This window comes from Lycium barbarum, chromosome 8, assembly GCF_019175385.1.
Source record: "Lycium barbarum isolate Lr01 chromosome 8, ASM1917538v2, whole genome shotgun sequence".
Lineage (NCBI taxonomy): Eukaryota > Viridiplantae > Streptophyta > Magnoliopsida > Solanales > Solanaceae > Lycium > Lycium barbarum.
In genome coordinates, this window is record NC_083344.1 from 133,186,042 (window position 1) to 133,202,120 (window position 16,079).

At 34.8% G+C, this 16,079-nt stretch overlaps 1 protein-coding gene across 2 annotated transcripts; it reads left to right on the top strand.

Annotated features, from left to right (window-relative positions):
- Positions 1–2,031: 2,031 nt before the first annotated feature.
- On the top strand, positions 2,032–7,931 carry LOC132607601 (probable protein S-acyltransferase 1). Of its 2 annotated transcripts, XM_060321667.1 has the most exons (6): positions 2,036–2,539; positions 3,167–3,361; positions 4,178–4,486; positions 5,314–5,535; positions 6,213–6,872; positions 7,487–7,931. In XM_060321667.1, the coding sequence occupies exons 1-6, from the start codon at positions 2,483–2,485 to the stop codon at positions 7,490–7,492; spliced, it is 1,449 nt and encodes a 482-aa protein (XP_060177650.1). In that variant the 5' UTR covers positions 2,036–2,482; the 3' UTR covers positions 7,493–7,931. The 2 variants fall into 2 exon arrangements, with proteins under 2 accessions (XP_060177651.1, XP_060177650.1); XM_060321668.1 differs by lacking the exon at positions 5,314–5,535 and having other exon boundaries at positions 2,032–2,539.
- The last annotated feature ends 8,148 nt before the right edge of the window (positions 7,932–16,079 follow it).

A 16,079-nucleotide genomic window follows, 5' to 3' on the forward strand; every position in this document is an offset into this window, starting at 1 on the left:
ATCTATTGATCTATCTATATACAGTTTGTTTGTCCCCTTAATGGGAGGCTCTAAATTTGGACTTCTGTCCACGTGTAAACTTGTATGTTCCTCCTACTCGTTTGATAAATGCAATTTGCATGCCTACTAAGTACTCAGTACGTTTGTCAACAACTATGTGCTACTAAAACTATCCTCATTCCTTTGTGTTTTCTAAGTACAAACTCAAAACCAGAAAATCACAATGACAACTCGAAGTTACTAAATTACACCACAAAACAATAATAATTACACAAACGCAACAACATGCAATTTGGATTTAACAGAAGGGGGCAAACATTCAGATAAAATAGAGTAAAAGCTAAGTTGAGAGACTAAGCCCTTTAGGTCACAGCTCCAGTTTGAGTCGTGACATTTTGTTACTAAAGTTCTAGTAAAAAATAGCTAAATATCTCCAAAAATTCAATCATATGGTCAAGAAATCCCAAGTTAAATTACAATAGAGTTAGAATTTTTGCAAATATGATTATTAGAGGGGTCAACAGATTAATTTTTCTACAACAAATCTTTTTTCCCCATTTGTTTGTACACTGCATATCACCCCACCAACTTGATAAGCAGTGGGACACATGACCATAAAATCTAAAAATAAATAACAAGAACTTTACTATTAAAAAAACAAAACAAACTACCAAAACAGGAATGTTTCTCCTTGTGATAGCTAATGCTTCATTGGTATATTCTATTACAAAGACTAATGAAAATTATGCTGTGCCTGCACGTTTTGTCTTAAACAACAACCACCAGAATGTACAATACTTTTTCTGAAAAAAATAATAATCTATTCATGATTAAAAAAGGGGAAATGAAAGAATTTCTGAAAATAATATTTAAATCTTTCCTGCGCTTAAATAATATTTTTCGCCACTTCCAATCAGAGAAGAATATTTGTCACGACTTACTTTACAATGTAATTATTTATTTGCTGTGTTCATTCACGTTTCAAAATATTTTTAACGCTATCTTGTCTTTATATTTTGTATGTGTATGCTGTTTCATATTAGTTGTTGCCACTTGCCATAACCTCAACAATAAGAAAAATAATTCGAATAATTGTGAAGAGGTTTTGGTGAATGGTGATTAGATTTGCATCTTGTGAAGATGAGAAATAAATGTTCAATGTTTTATATTTATGAGTGGGTTTAGAAAGCAACGTGAGAATTAAATTCGAGCGTATATATAAGTAAATACATGCATTGATTTATTTATTTGGCCATGTAAATGTAATTACTTGGTAAATTTTGAATTGATTGTAACTGAAGGAGTACAACTTTCTCATTCTCAAGAAAATTATTATTTTATTTTATTTTTAAATCAAAGTTTGTGTCTATGTACAGTTTCATCAGTTAATAAAGTTTCTTTAAACTCCTCTTGTAAGTGTCTTCACCTTGGAGACATTGACAAAACACCAAATGCCACCTAACAAAAGGCTATAACAATACCATGAGACTTCTTAGGAAAAAGTCATAATTTAAAACCAATCTAATTAATTCCATAACCGAGTTTACAGTTGCTTGCAGCTTGGCAAAATTACCATTTTAAAAAAAATAATATTTCAAATATAATTCTGACATTCAATTTAAGACTAAACAGAATAAAGAATACCATTTATCACAATTGATTTTAAATATTTTTAGTAATATACCAAGTAACTTAATGTCAAATTTACACTATCACAATTTACTATTCCCCTGTTGACCATGCACCTAAACAAATTAATTATTCTAACTAGTCGTATAATTATCTTTTAAGATAACATAGTAATTAATATAACTTTTTCGGTTTCCTGTGTATATAAGTAAAATTCATTAAAAAAAATTCCACTATTGTAACCTACTCACAAGGTTCATTATTTTTTTCACAAGGTTCAATGTAGCAGTTAGAACTTAGAAGCAACCAGAATATGGAACCTCGGCCAACCAGAAAGCAATATAAATTAAATTTAGTTAGACAAAATAAAATTCCATAGAGAGGGAAAAAAAAAAAGAAAAGCATAATTGGAGAATTTCAGACATATGGACAGCTACATTTCAATATTCTTGGAAAGAGAGAGAAAGCAAGAAAATTAGAGATAGGGAACAAACAATCCTGTCTGGGTAAATCCGTCTCAAACAAAAAGCAGCTGTTTCTTGATCACCCCTTTTACAAACCAAAAAAAAAAAAAAGACTTTCTCTTTCTCTTCCTTTTGCTACATATTTTATCTCCAAACCCCATTTCTTGAAACCCATTTAAGTCTTTTAATTGGGAAATTGTCAAATTTTCTTGAATTGTTGAAAAAAAAAACGTTTTTTTTTAATGTTATCTCTTTTCTTTACATGGGGTTTTGGAAAGTGTTTAATAGGAGGGTAAGAGAAGGAGTTTGATTCTTATTTGGGATTGGAAGCAAGCAATCCAGAAAGTTGGAATTTTTTGGATTGTTTTGTTTCATTTCCAAATTTTCTAATGGTTCGTGAGAAACATAAACCTCTGAGACTTTATCAGGTTTGGAAAGGAAGTAATGTAAGTGTCTCTTCTTGGATTCTGCTGCTATTTTTGTTTTTACACTGTCCCATGTGAAACAAATAAAAAGAATTTTGATATTATCAGAGCCATGTGAGTTCTTTTTGGAATTCAAGAGATTGTAAAGCTTAGTACTTTAGTCATGTTTTAATTTGAATATGTAGTTGTCTAGCTGAAATCAAGTGTTAGATAGGATGGACTAGCTAATTGCAGAATTTTCTTTTTCAAACTATTTGATGTTTTTTTGTTTTTGTTTTTTGTTTCTTCCTTCTCTTTGCTCTGTCTGTTGTAAGAATGAATATTTTGTAGAAGTTGAGGTCTTGATATCTATGATATAGGTTTACATAAGTAACAATTTTCACTTAAAGCTGTGGACTTTATACATGTTTAAAATTGAACTTAAAGGTACTGCTTTCCTCTCCTTATGTTCTAAACTTATTCATAAGACAATCATCAGTTAAACCAAGATGATGCAATTTTAATATTTTTAAACTGCTTATTTCATATGGTCAATGTTCTTAGTTTCAGAGTAATAACATCTTGCGATATTATAGAGTCTGTATTATTTCAGATTTTTCTGTACCATTGTCTTTTACCTTTATTTTTTGTGTTTCTAAATGTTCCCAGAAATTCTTATGGGGAGGAAGATTGATCTTTGGTCCGGACGTGTCATCTTTGTTTCTATCAACACTTTTGATTGCTGGCCCAGCACTTGCTTTTTGTATAAAGGTCTCTTGTGTAATCAAACATCGTTTCAAAGAGCATAAAGACGCTGGTCCTTGGTACCCTATACTTGTGATTGGAGCAGTTCTTACAATTATGGTATGGGTGATTCTGCTTTCTCCCTTTTTGGATAACCTACTCTTTTCCTTTCTTTTTTTTGGGTTAAATAGGATGCTGATGGCATAATATGAACTATATCAGTATGATCATAGGGTTTCATTACCATGAAAAAATGAATGTCTCTATATAAGATCTGCTTTGGCAATTGAAACTACCTTATTTAGTACTTCGTGCGCTACAATTTGTTTGTCTTAGTTTGGCTCGGCACGGAGTTTAAGATTATAAAAAAGACTTTTGAATCTTGTGGTCTTAAACCAAAGATGTATGTAATGGACCAAAACGCCCTTTAAATCTTGTGGCCTTTAATATGCTGTGTCCTAATGTTGGCCGTAAAGAGTTACTAAATATAGAAAGTGGCTTTCTTTTTGGAACAGACTAAAAAGGTAAGTAACACAAACAAATTGAAACGGAGGGAGTAGTAAACATTGTTTATGATGTGATCAGTGACTCTTTCTCCCTGAAGGGAGGGGGAAGAGAGAGGACAGAACAAAGAAGGACAACACAATTTGCTCCTGTAGCAGTCAGTAATTTATAATGTTTCCTTTTCTTTTACTGTCATATGCATAATTTTTAATTTCAGTTGTCTTTCTCCTTTCACTTGCTTTCCTTTTCTCTTTCTCATTTCAAAAGAAGTTTTAAAATTTTTGTTTAACAAAGACCAATTGAATTATCACATGGATAGCAGAATGCTAATGAACTTTCTCCAGTTAATTGTGAGTAAAATTTATAATCTGTAGCTGACTGATGTGACTCGAATGTTGAAGCAGTTGACTGATTCTTCAATATCTTGTGCAGGATATAGTTTTTCTCTTGTTGACATCTAGTAGAGATCCTGGAATTGTCCCAAGAAACAAAACACCTCCTGAATCTGACGAAACATTTGATATACATACCCCTTCCATGGAGTGGGTCAACGGTAGAACTCCTCATTTGAAACTTCCACGAACAAAGGATGTAATCGTGAATGGACACACCGTTAAAGTCAAGTACTGTGATACATGTTTGCTGTATCGGCCTCCTCGTTCATCACATTGTTCTATCTGCAACAATTGTGTTCAAAGATTTGATCATCACTGTCCCTGGGTTGGTCAATGCATTGGACTTGTACGTATTGCTGACTGTGTGTTTTCTTAAGCGATCTTGAACTATCTTTGGGTTTTCCTGTTACCAATTGATAAATAGTCTACTTGTGTGTGCAAGATGATGGTCTTGACTAAGTTGAAATATTACATGCATTGTGAAATGAATAAAATTCTATCACTGCATGGCGAAAAGTAAAAGCCCATGCTAGGAAAAGTTAATAAGTATAGTTTTTTTTCTCACCATTCAGCTATAGTCTTTTTTTCAAGAGCCTATGTCTGGATTTCTACTTAATAGCCATTATACTGAGGAAAAGTGGAATACTCATATATTTGTTTGGCATGAGATGCTAATCAGCCATATGAACTGATAAGTGTTTGACATGAGATGTCAATCAGCCATATGAAGTATGATTCTATTAACATCGATCACAAAATTTTGGAGGATAGAAAGAACAAATTCATTGATGGTGAGGAATATATGCAGACTAATGATTGTATCTTAGTGAATGCGTAAGACTTAGATATTCCTTTGCTAGAGTAAGAGTTGTATGACGGAGAGGTTAAAGAATTGGAGAAAGAATAAAGAGGGTCAAATGTAGTTCTTTTTGTCTCATAACTTGAGATATTAATAGCATAGTATTTACTTTAAGTTCTTGTTATAGATGATTTATTGATAATACAAGCAAAATGGAAGATTTTTCTTTTCTTCTACTCTATCACTTTGGAGTATAACTTGTCATGCAAATTTAAGTCCTCAGGATACCAGATATTACTTTAAATGAGATATTATGGCATCATTCTACGTTTGTATAATTTGATGAGATTTTTTTCCATTTCTCTTGGTTGCAGCGGAATTACAGATTCTTCTACTTGTTCATATCTACGTCAACCATATTATGCATATATGTCTTCGTCATATCTTTGTTCATTATTCTTCATCGTGGTGGAAATGTATGGAGAGCTATTTCACAAGATATCTTATCAGATGTTCTCATTGTATACTGCTTCATTGCTGTTTGGTTTGTTGGTGGCCTTACTATTTTCCATTTTTACCTGATTAGCACTAACCAGGTAAACTTTCTAAATGAGATTTATGCTAACAAATTAGTTATGGTTCTAAATATGAGTTGTCTTATGATGAATTGGCATTTTGAGGAACTCCAACTTAAAATTGCATACTCCCTCCGTTTCAATTTGTTTGTCTGGTTTTGACTTGGCACGGAATTTAAGAAAGTAAAGAAAACTTTGAATCTTGTGATCTTAAATTAAAGATATGTAGAATGTAACAAAATGCCTTTAATCTTTTGGTCTTAAACATGCCATGGGGAAAGTTAGATTTAAAGAGTTGCCAAAAAAAGGAAAGCGGTATTCTTTTTTAAACGGACTAAAAAGGAAAGTAAGACAAACAAATTGAAACAAAGGGAGTATTTTTTTATGGTGAATCATGTCTTGCCGTTTGTTGGAGTATATTGTATGTGTGGCTGGTTCATAGTTTAAATATACCCTGTAGTATTAACTACTCTAGGCTGGCAGGAATTTCTCTCTAATACGCTCGGTGATGTATAGAGCATACTGCATGTAGACTTACTCGAGTTGTTCCATTGAAAAATAAGATATACACTTAAGATTAAATGTTTGCTTACAGTTCTCTATATTTACCTGCTTGAAATACAAATCTAGATGTGTTGCTTCATATTTTTACATAACTATTCTTCTTTTCATTTTTCCTTTTTTGTTGTTTTTTGCAGACTACTTACGAGAACTTCAGGTATCGATATGATAAGAAGGAGAATCCCTATAATAGGGGAACGATTGAAAATATCAGAGAAGTTTTCTTTTCCAGGATCCCACCTTCCTTAAACAATTTTCGAGCAATTGTTAAAGAAAATGACATTGTAATGATTGAGCCAGCAACTTCCAACGTTGGGGGAAATATTAATAGCTCAAAAGAGAAGATAGATATTGAGATGGGAACAATGTTTCCAGAGGATAGTGGACTTTCACTTCCTGAAATTTTGCGGAATTTGGAATATGAGGAGATAGACGATACTTTAAAAAGCAGGGAATGGACTGGGGATACTTATTCTGATTCTGGTGATCATATGCGAAGCATCTCCAGCTTAAAGGAGAAAACTGATATTGAGGTGGGAGATAGCTCTGCAGAAGATAAAGGAGCCGCACAGCCAGAAATTTCGCAGAATATGAATGGTGATAACATGGAGAGAAACTTCAAAAACAAGGGTGAAGATGGGAGAACTGATTATGAACCTTTTTGGTTTTCTATGGAACATGAAAAAGAAAGTGGAAAGAGCTCCACTCTAGGAAGTGGATCTAATGTAGAAGAGAACTCGGAAGATGTAAGTAGCTCGGCTCAGTATATGACACCAATAAATGAACGTAGCCCAAAGGTATCAACTTTTCATATTGTCTCAGTTTATTAGTACTCTAGTTTAATGCACTATAAGACTAGAGCCAAGATTAAGAGCAATGCTTTTGTCTTTCATTGATGTTATATTTCAAGATGCATACTCAAGCTGAAGGTTCAGGAACAGGAACGATTTTTTTTTTGGGGGGCTAAAACAGTGCAACTGATAGAACTTTCAGATATAATACTGTATTAGCTGTTCTCTGATATTATCCATAAAGTGGTTTAGTTGGCTGATCCAGAGCCAATTGGACAAAGTTATTCCTTCTTCTGAAACTTAACAAACAAAAACGGACTGAGCCATTTTCCTAGTTTCTTTAATAAGCACTATGGGGTTTATATTCATCTGTTTACATATGCATGGGAGATGAGAGAGAGAGCAGCACTTTTCCGTCCTTGGATACTGCTCGAGTACTACTATACTGTACATTGCTGGCATTGTTCATCTATCTAAATGATCTTTGAACCCCTTCAGTTATGTGCTATCATTTCTTCTTTCTTGATAAAGTTTTAGGTTCTTCAACAGAAAGAATTGTCATCAGAGACCGCTGGAGCTTTTCTGGTTTAATCAAAATGACATTACCATTTTTCTTTCAGGTCTAGCATTCAGTATAAGGAACTCCCACTTGAGTCTTAGAAAATCTGCTGTTCCTCAAGGATGGCCATTTGACAGCTTGGAAATGCTTGACCAAGATTCACGCCTTTTCAGATTGTCACGTACAAGATCAATAACAAATTTGCAGAATTGTGTTTGAAATAATGCAGGGTCTTGCTTGAATAGGGCAGATACTGTTGGGGTTCAAAATTGTAGATAGATTGATGAGTATCTCCATTTCTCTTTTAACTTGTTCATCCTTTTGTCCAACTCCATCTAAGTCTTTTTTATTCTCTTACAATGTCAGTGTGCATAGTTTGTTACATCATGTGAAGCTAACGGGTGATAGAAAAATTGTCGGAGAACAAATAGATAGATTGTTTTGTGTAAATTTCATTTTGCAGCTTCTTATCCAAGATTTGTTTTCTATTGGAATGTTTTGATTCATTTTTTTTTTCTTTTTTCTGCCTTAGTCTCATGATGAATACCAAAGGAATTTCCAATTGACTTTCTTTTCCCTTTTTGTTGTGGGTATAAAACTTGATCCATATGGACTAAATTAGCTATGGTACCAAAGCAAGATGACAACAAACCATAACTTAGGAAAGTTGATACAACTGGTGAAAGAAAAACTATAAATTGTTTATGTAACTTTGCTACTTTATTTTATATTGTTTTTCCAGTAAAAATTGAATCTTTATTTCGTTTGTACAGTTGAGATCAGAACATTGTTAAGTACTAGTAAAACAAGAAAACTAAATTAGCTAACTTTAAGCTCTATTTCCATATGAGCTTTTCTTTCAACTCATAAATCAACAATGGGAAGAAAACAGTCTCTCTTTCTTTATCTCATAAATTACCAAACAGAGGATTCAAGAGCATAGGCGAATTCACTAGCTAGGATATGAGTTTATGAGTTATCAATTCTACAAAACACAATTTACTTATACATATTAAGTGGGAAGAATTAACTCTAGGTGACTAAAAAGTCTTGAAATTACTAAAGGTGACGTGTAGGGCCCACCCCACATCAAAACCCAATTAAATTTGGAATTAAGAAGATTGGGGTTCAAAATGTAATTTTTAAAACTTCTTAATCTTTTACAAACTACAAAAAAACCCAAAACACCCACCCAATATTCAAAACTTCCAAAACCGTTCATCTCCACAACACCCTCGCACTTCTTCCATATTTCAAAATCAAAACTCCCAAGCAACAGTTAATCTCCTTCACTTGGACGTCTCTCATCTCTCCTCTTTTCTTGTCATCTTCTTCTTCACCCTCGTCTATAGGTGCCGCTGCTGCTGCTTCTTCTTTTATCAAGGTAAAGTTTTTGTTTCACTTGTTCCAAAAGTTATTTGGTAGAAATTGATGATTTTGGTTGTAGAAAAAGAAGAAGAAGAACATGGGTTTGTCTTCAATGTTGTTTATTTTGTTGTTCCTTGTTCAAGAAACCCTTATTTAGGGTATTTGTTTGACTTGTTGGGGTTTTTGCGTTTGTAAATAGCGTACATTGTTCTCAAATTATGATTTTTTGTGATGTTTTTGTTCTTGTTCTCCTTAAGATTTCGAAAAAATGGCTTGCAATCTTGTTGAATTTTTCGAATAGATGAGTAAGTTGCTGCAGCAACTTCAACACTTGTTTGACAGTTGCAGACAGTTGCTGAGGTTGCTTGCTTTTAAAACCTCTATTTAGTGTATTTGTAGTGAAATACCATTGTTGGTGTTGGTGTTAGTGTTGGTGTTGGTGTTGGTGTTGATGTTGATGTTGGTGTTGATGTTGATGTTGGTGTTGGTGTTGTCCTGTTATGGTATGGTTTAGGAAAAGAAAGGATAAACAATTATTGCACATACATTTGGTGTATTTTGTTTAACTTGTATGATTGTGTGTCTCTAGTAGACGATTTGGCTGTTGTCTTGGAAGTAGATGCTTGTTGTTTTGGTTTGGTTAAGTGTTTAGGAAAAGCTTGGATAAAATCCATCTTGTTGTTGTTATTGTTGTTATTGTTGTTGTTGTTGTTGTTGTTGTTGTTGTTGTTGTTGTTGTGTGTTTGTAGTGAAATAAATGGTTTTTTTCTGTTGTTGTCCTGGTATGGTTCAGGATTTAGGAGTGGATATCCAATAGATGGTTTTTTTGTTCTTGTCCTAGTATTTATCTGGTTCTATTTATAGAAGCTATGTCCAACAAATTTTTAGTTGTTGCAACAGTTTCTACACTTGTGCCAACAAGTAGATAATATGTTGCAACAACTACAAATCTGTTGGACATAGCTTCAGTTTTTTGGTTCTGTTTGTAAAAGATATCCAACAGATTTTTCGTTGTTGCAACAAGTTATACACTTGTTGCAACAAGTATACAATATGTGTCAACAACTACAAATGTGTTGGACATAACTTCAGTTTTTTGGTTCTGTTTTGTAGAAGATATCCAACAGATTTTTAGTTGTTGCAACAAGTTATACACTTGTTTCAACAAGTATACAATATGTTGCAACAACTACAAATCTGTTGGACTTAGCTTCAGTCTTTGGTTCTCTTTGTAGAAGAGGTCCAACAGATTTATAGTTGTTGCAACAAGTGATACACTTGTTGCAACAAGTATACCATATGTTGCAACAACTACAAATCTGTTGGACTTAGCTTCAGTCCTTTGGTTCTGTTTGTAGAAGATGTCCAACAGATTTATAGTTGTTGCAACATATTGTATAGTTGTTGCAACAAGTACACTTGTTGCAACAACTACAAATCTGTTGGACTTAGCTTCAGTCCTTTGATTCTGTTTCTAGAAGATGTCCAACAGATTTATAGTTGTTGCAACAAGTTATACACTTGTTGCAACAAGTATACCATATGTTGCAACAACTATAAATCTGTTGGACTTAGCTTCAGTCCTTTGGTTCTGTTTGTAGAAGATGTTCAACAAATTTATAGTTGTTGCAACATATTGTATAGTTGTTGCAACAAATGTATCACTTGTTGCAACAACTACAAATCTGTTGGACTTAGCTTCAGTCCTTTGGTTCTGTTTGTAGAAGATGTTCAACAGATTTATAGTTGTTGCAACAAGTTATACACTTGTTGCAACAACTATACAATATGTTGCGACAACTATAAATCTGTTGGACATTGCTTCAGTTATTTGGTTGTGTTTGTAGAAGATATACAACACCTTAATCACTTATTCAACAACTGAATACATCATTTATTGCAACAAATTCTTCAGTTGTTGGGGAATTTTGTTACTTGTTGTATTTTGTTTGATCAAATGCTGCACTTGTTATTATCTGTTTACTTTGAATGATGCACTAATCAGTTGAAGCTTTTTTTTTTCTCCTGTGTGTAGATAAAATGTCTCCAGCCAAAAGAAAAGTTGAGAAATCAATTGAGGGTCATAGAGATAATAAAAAAGTTAGAGTGCAATCATCATTAGAGAATCTTGCTGATTTAGTAAAATCTATTGTTTAATCAGCAAATATAGAGGACAGAGACAGCCAAACTGACAATCAATCCTCAAAAAGAGAGGAAGTACAGAGCCAAGAAGGAGTAGATACAAATGAACAAAGTGAAGAAGAGTTAGAAGCTAAAGAAACTGTTGATGGAGTAGATGGATTGGATGAAGATGATGAAAAAGCCAGTGCTTCCGAAAATACAGTTCAATTGTCGACGTTCATAGCTAAATTAAGAACAAAGAAGAGAAATAGTGTGAATGCCAATTTAATTACAGAATCTTCTAGTAGATTGGACATAGATCATAACAGACCTTCCATTGCTGAGGTCGTCAAGGTTTTCAGTATTGACAAGTATGCCGTGAGGATGCCATTGAATGAAAATAATGATTTGACCGTTGATCTTACGGTCAAATCAGGCATGGGCAAGAACTTTGATATGTTTAGGCTAATTCTTAAAAAGCAGGGGTTGGAGGATTTCTTTAGGAAAAGCTGTTTTGGGGTGTATTTGGATCTGCCTGAAGAGACCGGTGCACGGTTTCAAATGAAAATGGTATATGGGCTTATGAAGCGTAGAATTCTTTCGGATGCAAATGATGAGCTTTGGATTAATTAATGTGGCATGCCGGTGTGCTTTGGCTTGAAAGAGTTTGCCATAGTTACTGGCCTTAGATGTCATCCTTGTAAGCTTCCTACTGTTGTATTGAATAAGCCAACCCGGACTACCAAGACAGCCAAAGAAGCCAATAAAGTAGGAAAGGGTGGAAAAGATAAGAATGAAACTGGTTTGGTGGATTTAGTTGGAAAAAGCTACAAAGGAGATAAGCTGCTTGTAGATTTGCAGTCCAAAACCATGTCAAAAAAGCATAAGCAGTCCTTGTGTTTAGTTTGGTTTGTGCAATGTGTTCTTATGGCAAAAGATACAAGTCTGAACATACCACTTGATTTGCTTAAACTTGCGGAGGACTATGAGGCATTCAACAACCATGGATGGGGCCGGGAATAGAGCTGTCAATATGGGCTTGGCCCGCGAGGCCGGCCCAACCCAACCCTTCATTTAAGTAGGGTTGGGCTAGGATTTCTTTGGCCCATATAGAAGTGAGGCTCAAAAGCCCAGCCTCTCTTGGCTCGCTGGCCTCAAGGGTTGGGCTGAGGCCAGCCCTTGAGGCCAGAAAAGAATAATAATTTTTTAATTTAAAAAAAAAATATAAGTAAATTAAACAAAAAGATAAAAAGTAATGATAAAAAAAGAATGTACTTACTACTAAGTAGTAAATTAGAAACTAAAGTAATACTTTTTAGTCTTAGAATTTATATTATGCTTAATTTCTTTTGAACGTGATCTGAATTAGCGATCAAAAATAATAATTTATATTTGTTCTCTTAAATTTTTTTCTTCTATGATATGATTTTGCTTAAGAAAGGTGTGGTAGAAGATTCTATTTCATATTGCAAAAGTTTCATGTTCAAATTGTACCAAAAATCACTTAGAAAATGTTATTTCGGAAGACGAAAAAACTTAAAGGGCTGGCCCGTCCTAACCCGCGGCCCGCTTAGGGCTGGGTTGGGCTGCCATTTTGTAGGCCCTTCAATTAAACGGGCCAGCCCGTCCTAGCCCATTTAATTCTTTGGCCCTTTAGGGCTGGGTTGGGTTGGGCTGGGTTGGCCCATATTGACACCTCTAGCCGGGAAAGCTTCAAGTTGACTGCTGACTATTTATCGAAAGAGCTTAAGCCAACAGTGAAGACAATCAATTTATATGGCTTCCCTTGGGCTTTTATGGTAAAGCATTTGCAATGTCAATTTCTTGTACTTTTTGTATTTATATCATCATTCTGATTTTGATGGTATCTTATTTTCTAGGCTTGGGCATTTGAAGCCATTCCTCACCTCCGACAACAAGTGAAGGACTACCCTTCAGAAGTGTCTTTTCCAAGAATGCTTAGATGGCTGACTGCAAAGAGCAACACAAGATTGAGTGTTGATCTTTTTAACCCTCCTTTGGAAGAGGTAAGCCTTAAGACATATATATAGAATAAACTTGGTCATCTGTTGGATAATGTCCAACAAGTATGACACCTGTTGCAACAAGTTACTAATCTGTTGGACAATATCCAACAAGTATGACACCTGTTGCAACAACCTAGTTATCTGTTGCATTTCATGATTTAGGACCATTTTAATATATCTACTTTTTTGTTGTAAGTTGTGCACCCGTGGCTTGTCCCGACAGTACGGGAGTTGGAGATGCCATTCCTTGCTTCCTTTGAGCCATTACAATCTGTTCCTGATAAAATGATTGAGGGGATGAAATTAGAATTGGTTGGAGTGACAGCCATCAAAAGGGAATCAGTTGTGGTAGATGTTGATGGTGGTGGTGTTATTGCTGGTGGTCAACCTGCTGTTGACGCCGTTGCGGCAGAAATTACCGGTGAAAAAATAATAGATAATGATGTTGATTTTGGTAGACAAACTCCAATTGGTGGTGTTGTTGGTGGACAAACTCCAATTGGTGGTGAGTACGGTGGACAAACTCCAATTGATGGAGATGTTAGTTGTGGTGGATTTGGTGGTAGATTTTCCTTTGTTGGTGCCGACACATCGAAATGTGCTTGTGAATGCACCTATTGCAAGCAGCGAATGAATGATTTGATAAATAATGTTGAGGAGTTGGTGAAGGTACAAAAAGACACAAATTCTGCTTTACAGAGTTTGTTATCCAAGAGGGGTGTCAATCCATCCAAGAAGCTGACCTCACCCTATACTCCTATTCGCATTCGCAAGAAGGGAAAAGCAATTTCCAAGGCACTTGCTGATGTTAGGTCAAGGAAATCTTCTACACCCCACAAGGCAACTGATGTTGTTGATCTTAAAAAGGTAAATGTGTATAAGCATGCAGATGCTCAAAAAATGAAAAAGCTTGGAAAATTCGTCAATGCCAAGAAGAGCAAGGGTACGATGTATTCATTGCATGAATTTAAGGCCGATGACTTCAGGACAATGACAAGCATGGAAGCTTGGTGGCTGGCTAGTGTAAGTTTGAAAACAACAATTATTTTTGTTGAAACAAGTCTTATTTTGGTTGTATTAGTTGAAACAAGTTATATATTTGCCGCAACGAGTGGAACACTTGTTGCAACAAGTATTGGTCTTGTTGCAACAACTCTCCTAGTTGTTGGAGATTTCTTACAACAGTTGGGTCTATTTCCCCGACTGCTGTAAGCAAACTCCAACAACTAGGAGAATTGTTGCAACAAGACCAACACTTGTTGCAACAAGTGCACACTTGTTGCAACAACTCTCCTAGTTGTTGGAGTTTTCTTACAACAGTCGGGGAAATAGACCCAACTGCTGTAAGCAATCTCCAACAACTAGGAGAGTTGTTGCAACAAGACCAATACTTGTTGCAACAAGTGCACACTTGTTGCAACAACTCACTTAGTTGTTTTGGTGACTGACATTTCTTATACTTTTAATGCAGTATGTTGATGAAATTATGCTCTTAATGCGTGTGAGGCAAAACATTTTCACTGAGCACTATGCTTCCACAGATATAATCTTGGATCTCAACTTCTACAATATCATGCTCAAGCGATACACAAAGTTGTCGGATGAGAGCACACAGCCGGAAGCTATTCCATTCAATCAAATGCTTGATGATTTTATATGGGATGATGATCTTATCGCTTACTGTAGAGGTAGTGCACCAGCCAAAGGTGGTCGCGAGTAGGTTGGTGCCAAAAGGGTGCTTACTATCATGAACATAAATGTCAGACAGTTTGTCACCCTCGAATTCATAATTGAGGAGGGGGTGATAAATGTTTATGACTGCAACGTCCCAAAAATCCAAAAGGATGAGTTCTTCATCCACATCCAGCCAGTCATTGAATTATGGCCGAAACTACTGAAGCAGAGTGGCATGTTTGAACACTTGCCTGAAAAGCTGCTCAACGAAGCTTGGAAATTTGTGCTGAAGGAGAATCTCCCTCGCAATGAAACTGTAATGGCATGTGGATCGTATTCACTTGCTTTTATTGAGCATTTGCTTACTAGCACTAACATGATGAAGCCTGAGACTCTATTGTGCGACAACTCAGTGGCGAGTATGTAGTGGCGGTGGGCAGTGGGTGTGATAGATAAAGTTTTGGAGCCCTGAGCTAGCTGTTTAACAAATTACTACTTGAACAATTTTTTTTATCATTGTTATTATTTAGGAATGTTGCAACAAATGCAACAGATAGTACAGTTGTTAACAAAGTTGTAAAAAATTACTAATCTATTTAGAAAAGTTGCCTAAATGATTGGAAGAGGTCATAGTTGTTGAAGAAGTTACTAATCCCTTCCAAACAAGTAACTAATCTCTTTAAAAAAAGCTACTAATCTGTTGCATTAGATAATACATTTGTGAAAGAAGTTGCAACAAATTACTAATCTGTTTTAACAAGTTACTAATCCGTTCCAACAAGTAACTAATTTGCTGAAACAAGTTACTAATATGTTGCAACAGATCATACTGTCGTGGAAATAAGTTGAACCAAATTACTAATTTGTGCCAACAAGTTACTAATCCGTTCCAACAAGTAAATAATCTGCTGAAACAAGTTACTAATCTGTTGCAACAGATCATACAGTTGTGGAAAGACGTTGCAACAAATTAATAATATGTTCCCACAAGTTACTAATCCGTTCCAACAAGTAAGTACTCTGCTGAAACAAGTTACTAATCTGTTGCAACAGATCATACAGTTGTGGAAAGAAGTTGCAACAAATTACTAAAAATTGCTTAAGTATATATATTGATCAATAAATATGATTGATTTCCATTGTTTATCACTAAATGTGGGTGAATCCCATCAATTCACTTCAATGATCACTCCATTTAGTGCGTATTGGACTTAGTTGATCATTTATCCTAACCCAAAACACCATGAAATTGCTTAAGTATATTTATTAATCAATAAATATGATTGATTTCCATTGTTTATCACTAAATGTGGGTGAATCTCATCAATTCACTTCAATGATCACTCCATTTAGTGCGTATTGGACTTAGTTGATCATCTATCCTGACCCAAAACACCATGAAATTGCTTAAGTATATATATTAATCAATAAATATGATTGATTTCCATTGTTTATCACTAAATA

Bases quoted from the DNA above. Each gene is read 5' to 3' on its own strand.
- LOC132607601 (XM_060321667.1), top strand. From the start codon at position 2,483: ATGGTTCGTGAGAAACATAAACCTCTGAGACTTTATCAGGTTTGGAAA. The intron at 2,540-3,166 runs GTAAGTGTCTCT...AAATGTTCCCAG, and splicing joins AGGTTTGGAAAGGAAGTAAT to AAATTCTTATGGGGAGGAAG. The intron at 5,536-6,212 runs GTAAACTTTCTA...TGTTTTTTGCAG, and splicing joins ACCTGATTAGCACTAACCAG to ACTACTTACGAGAACTTCAG.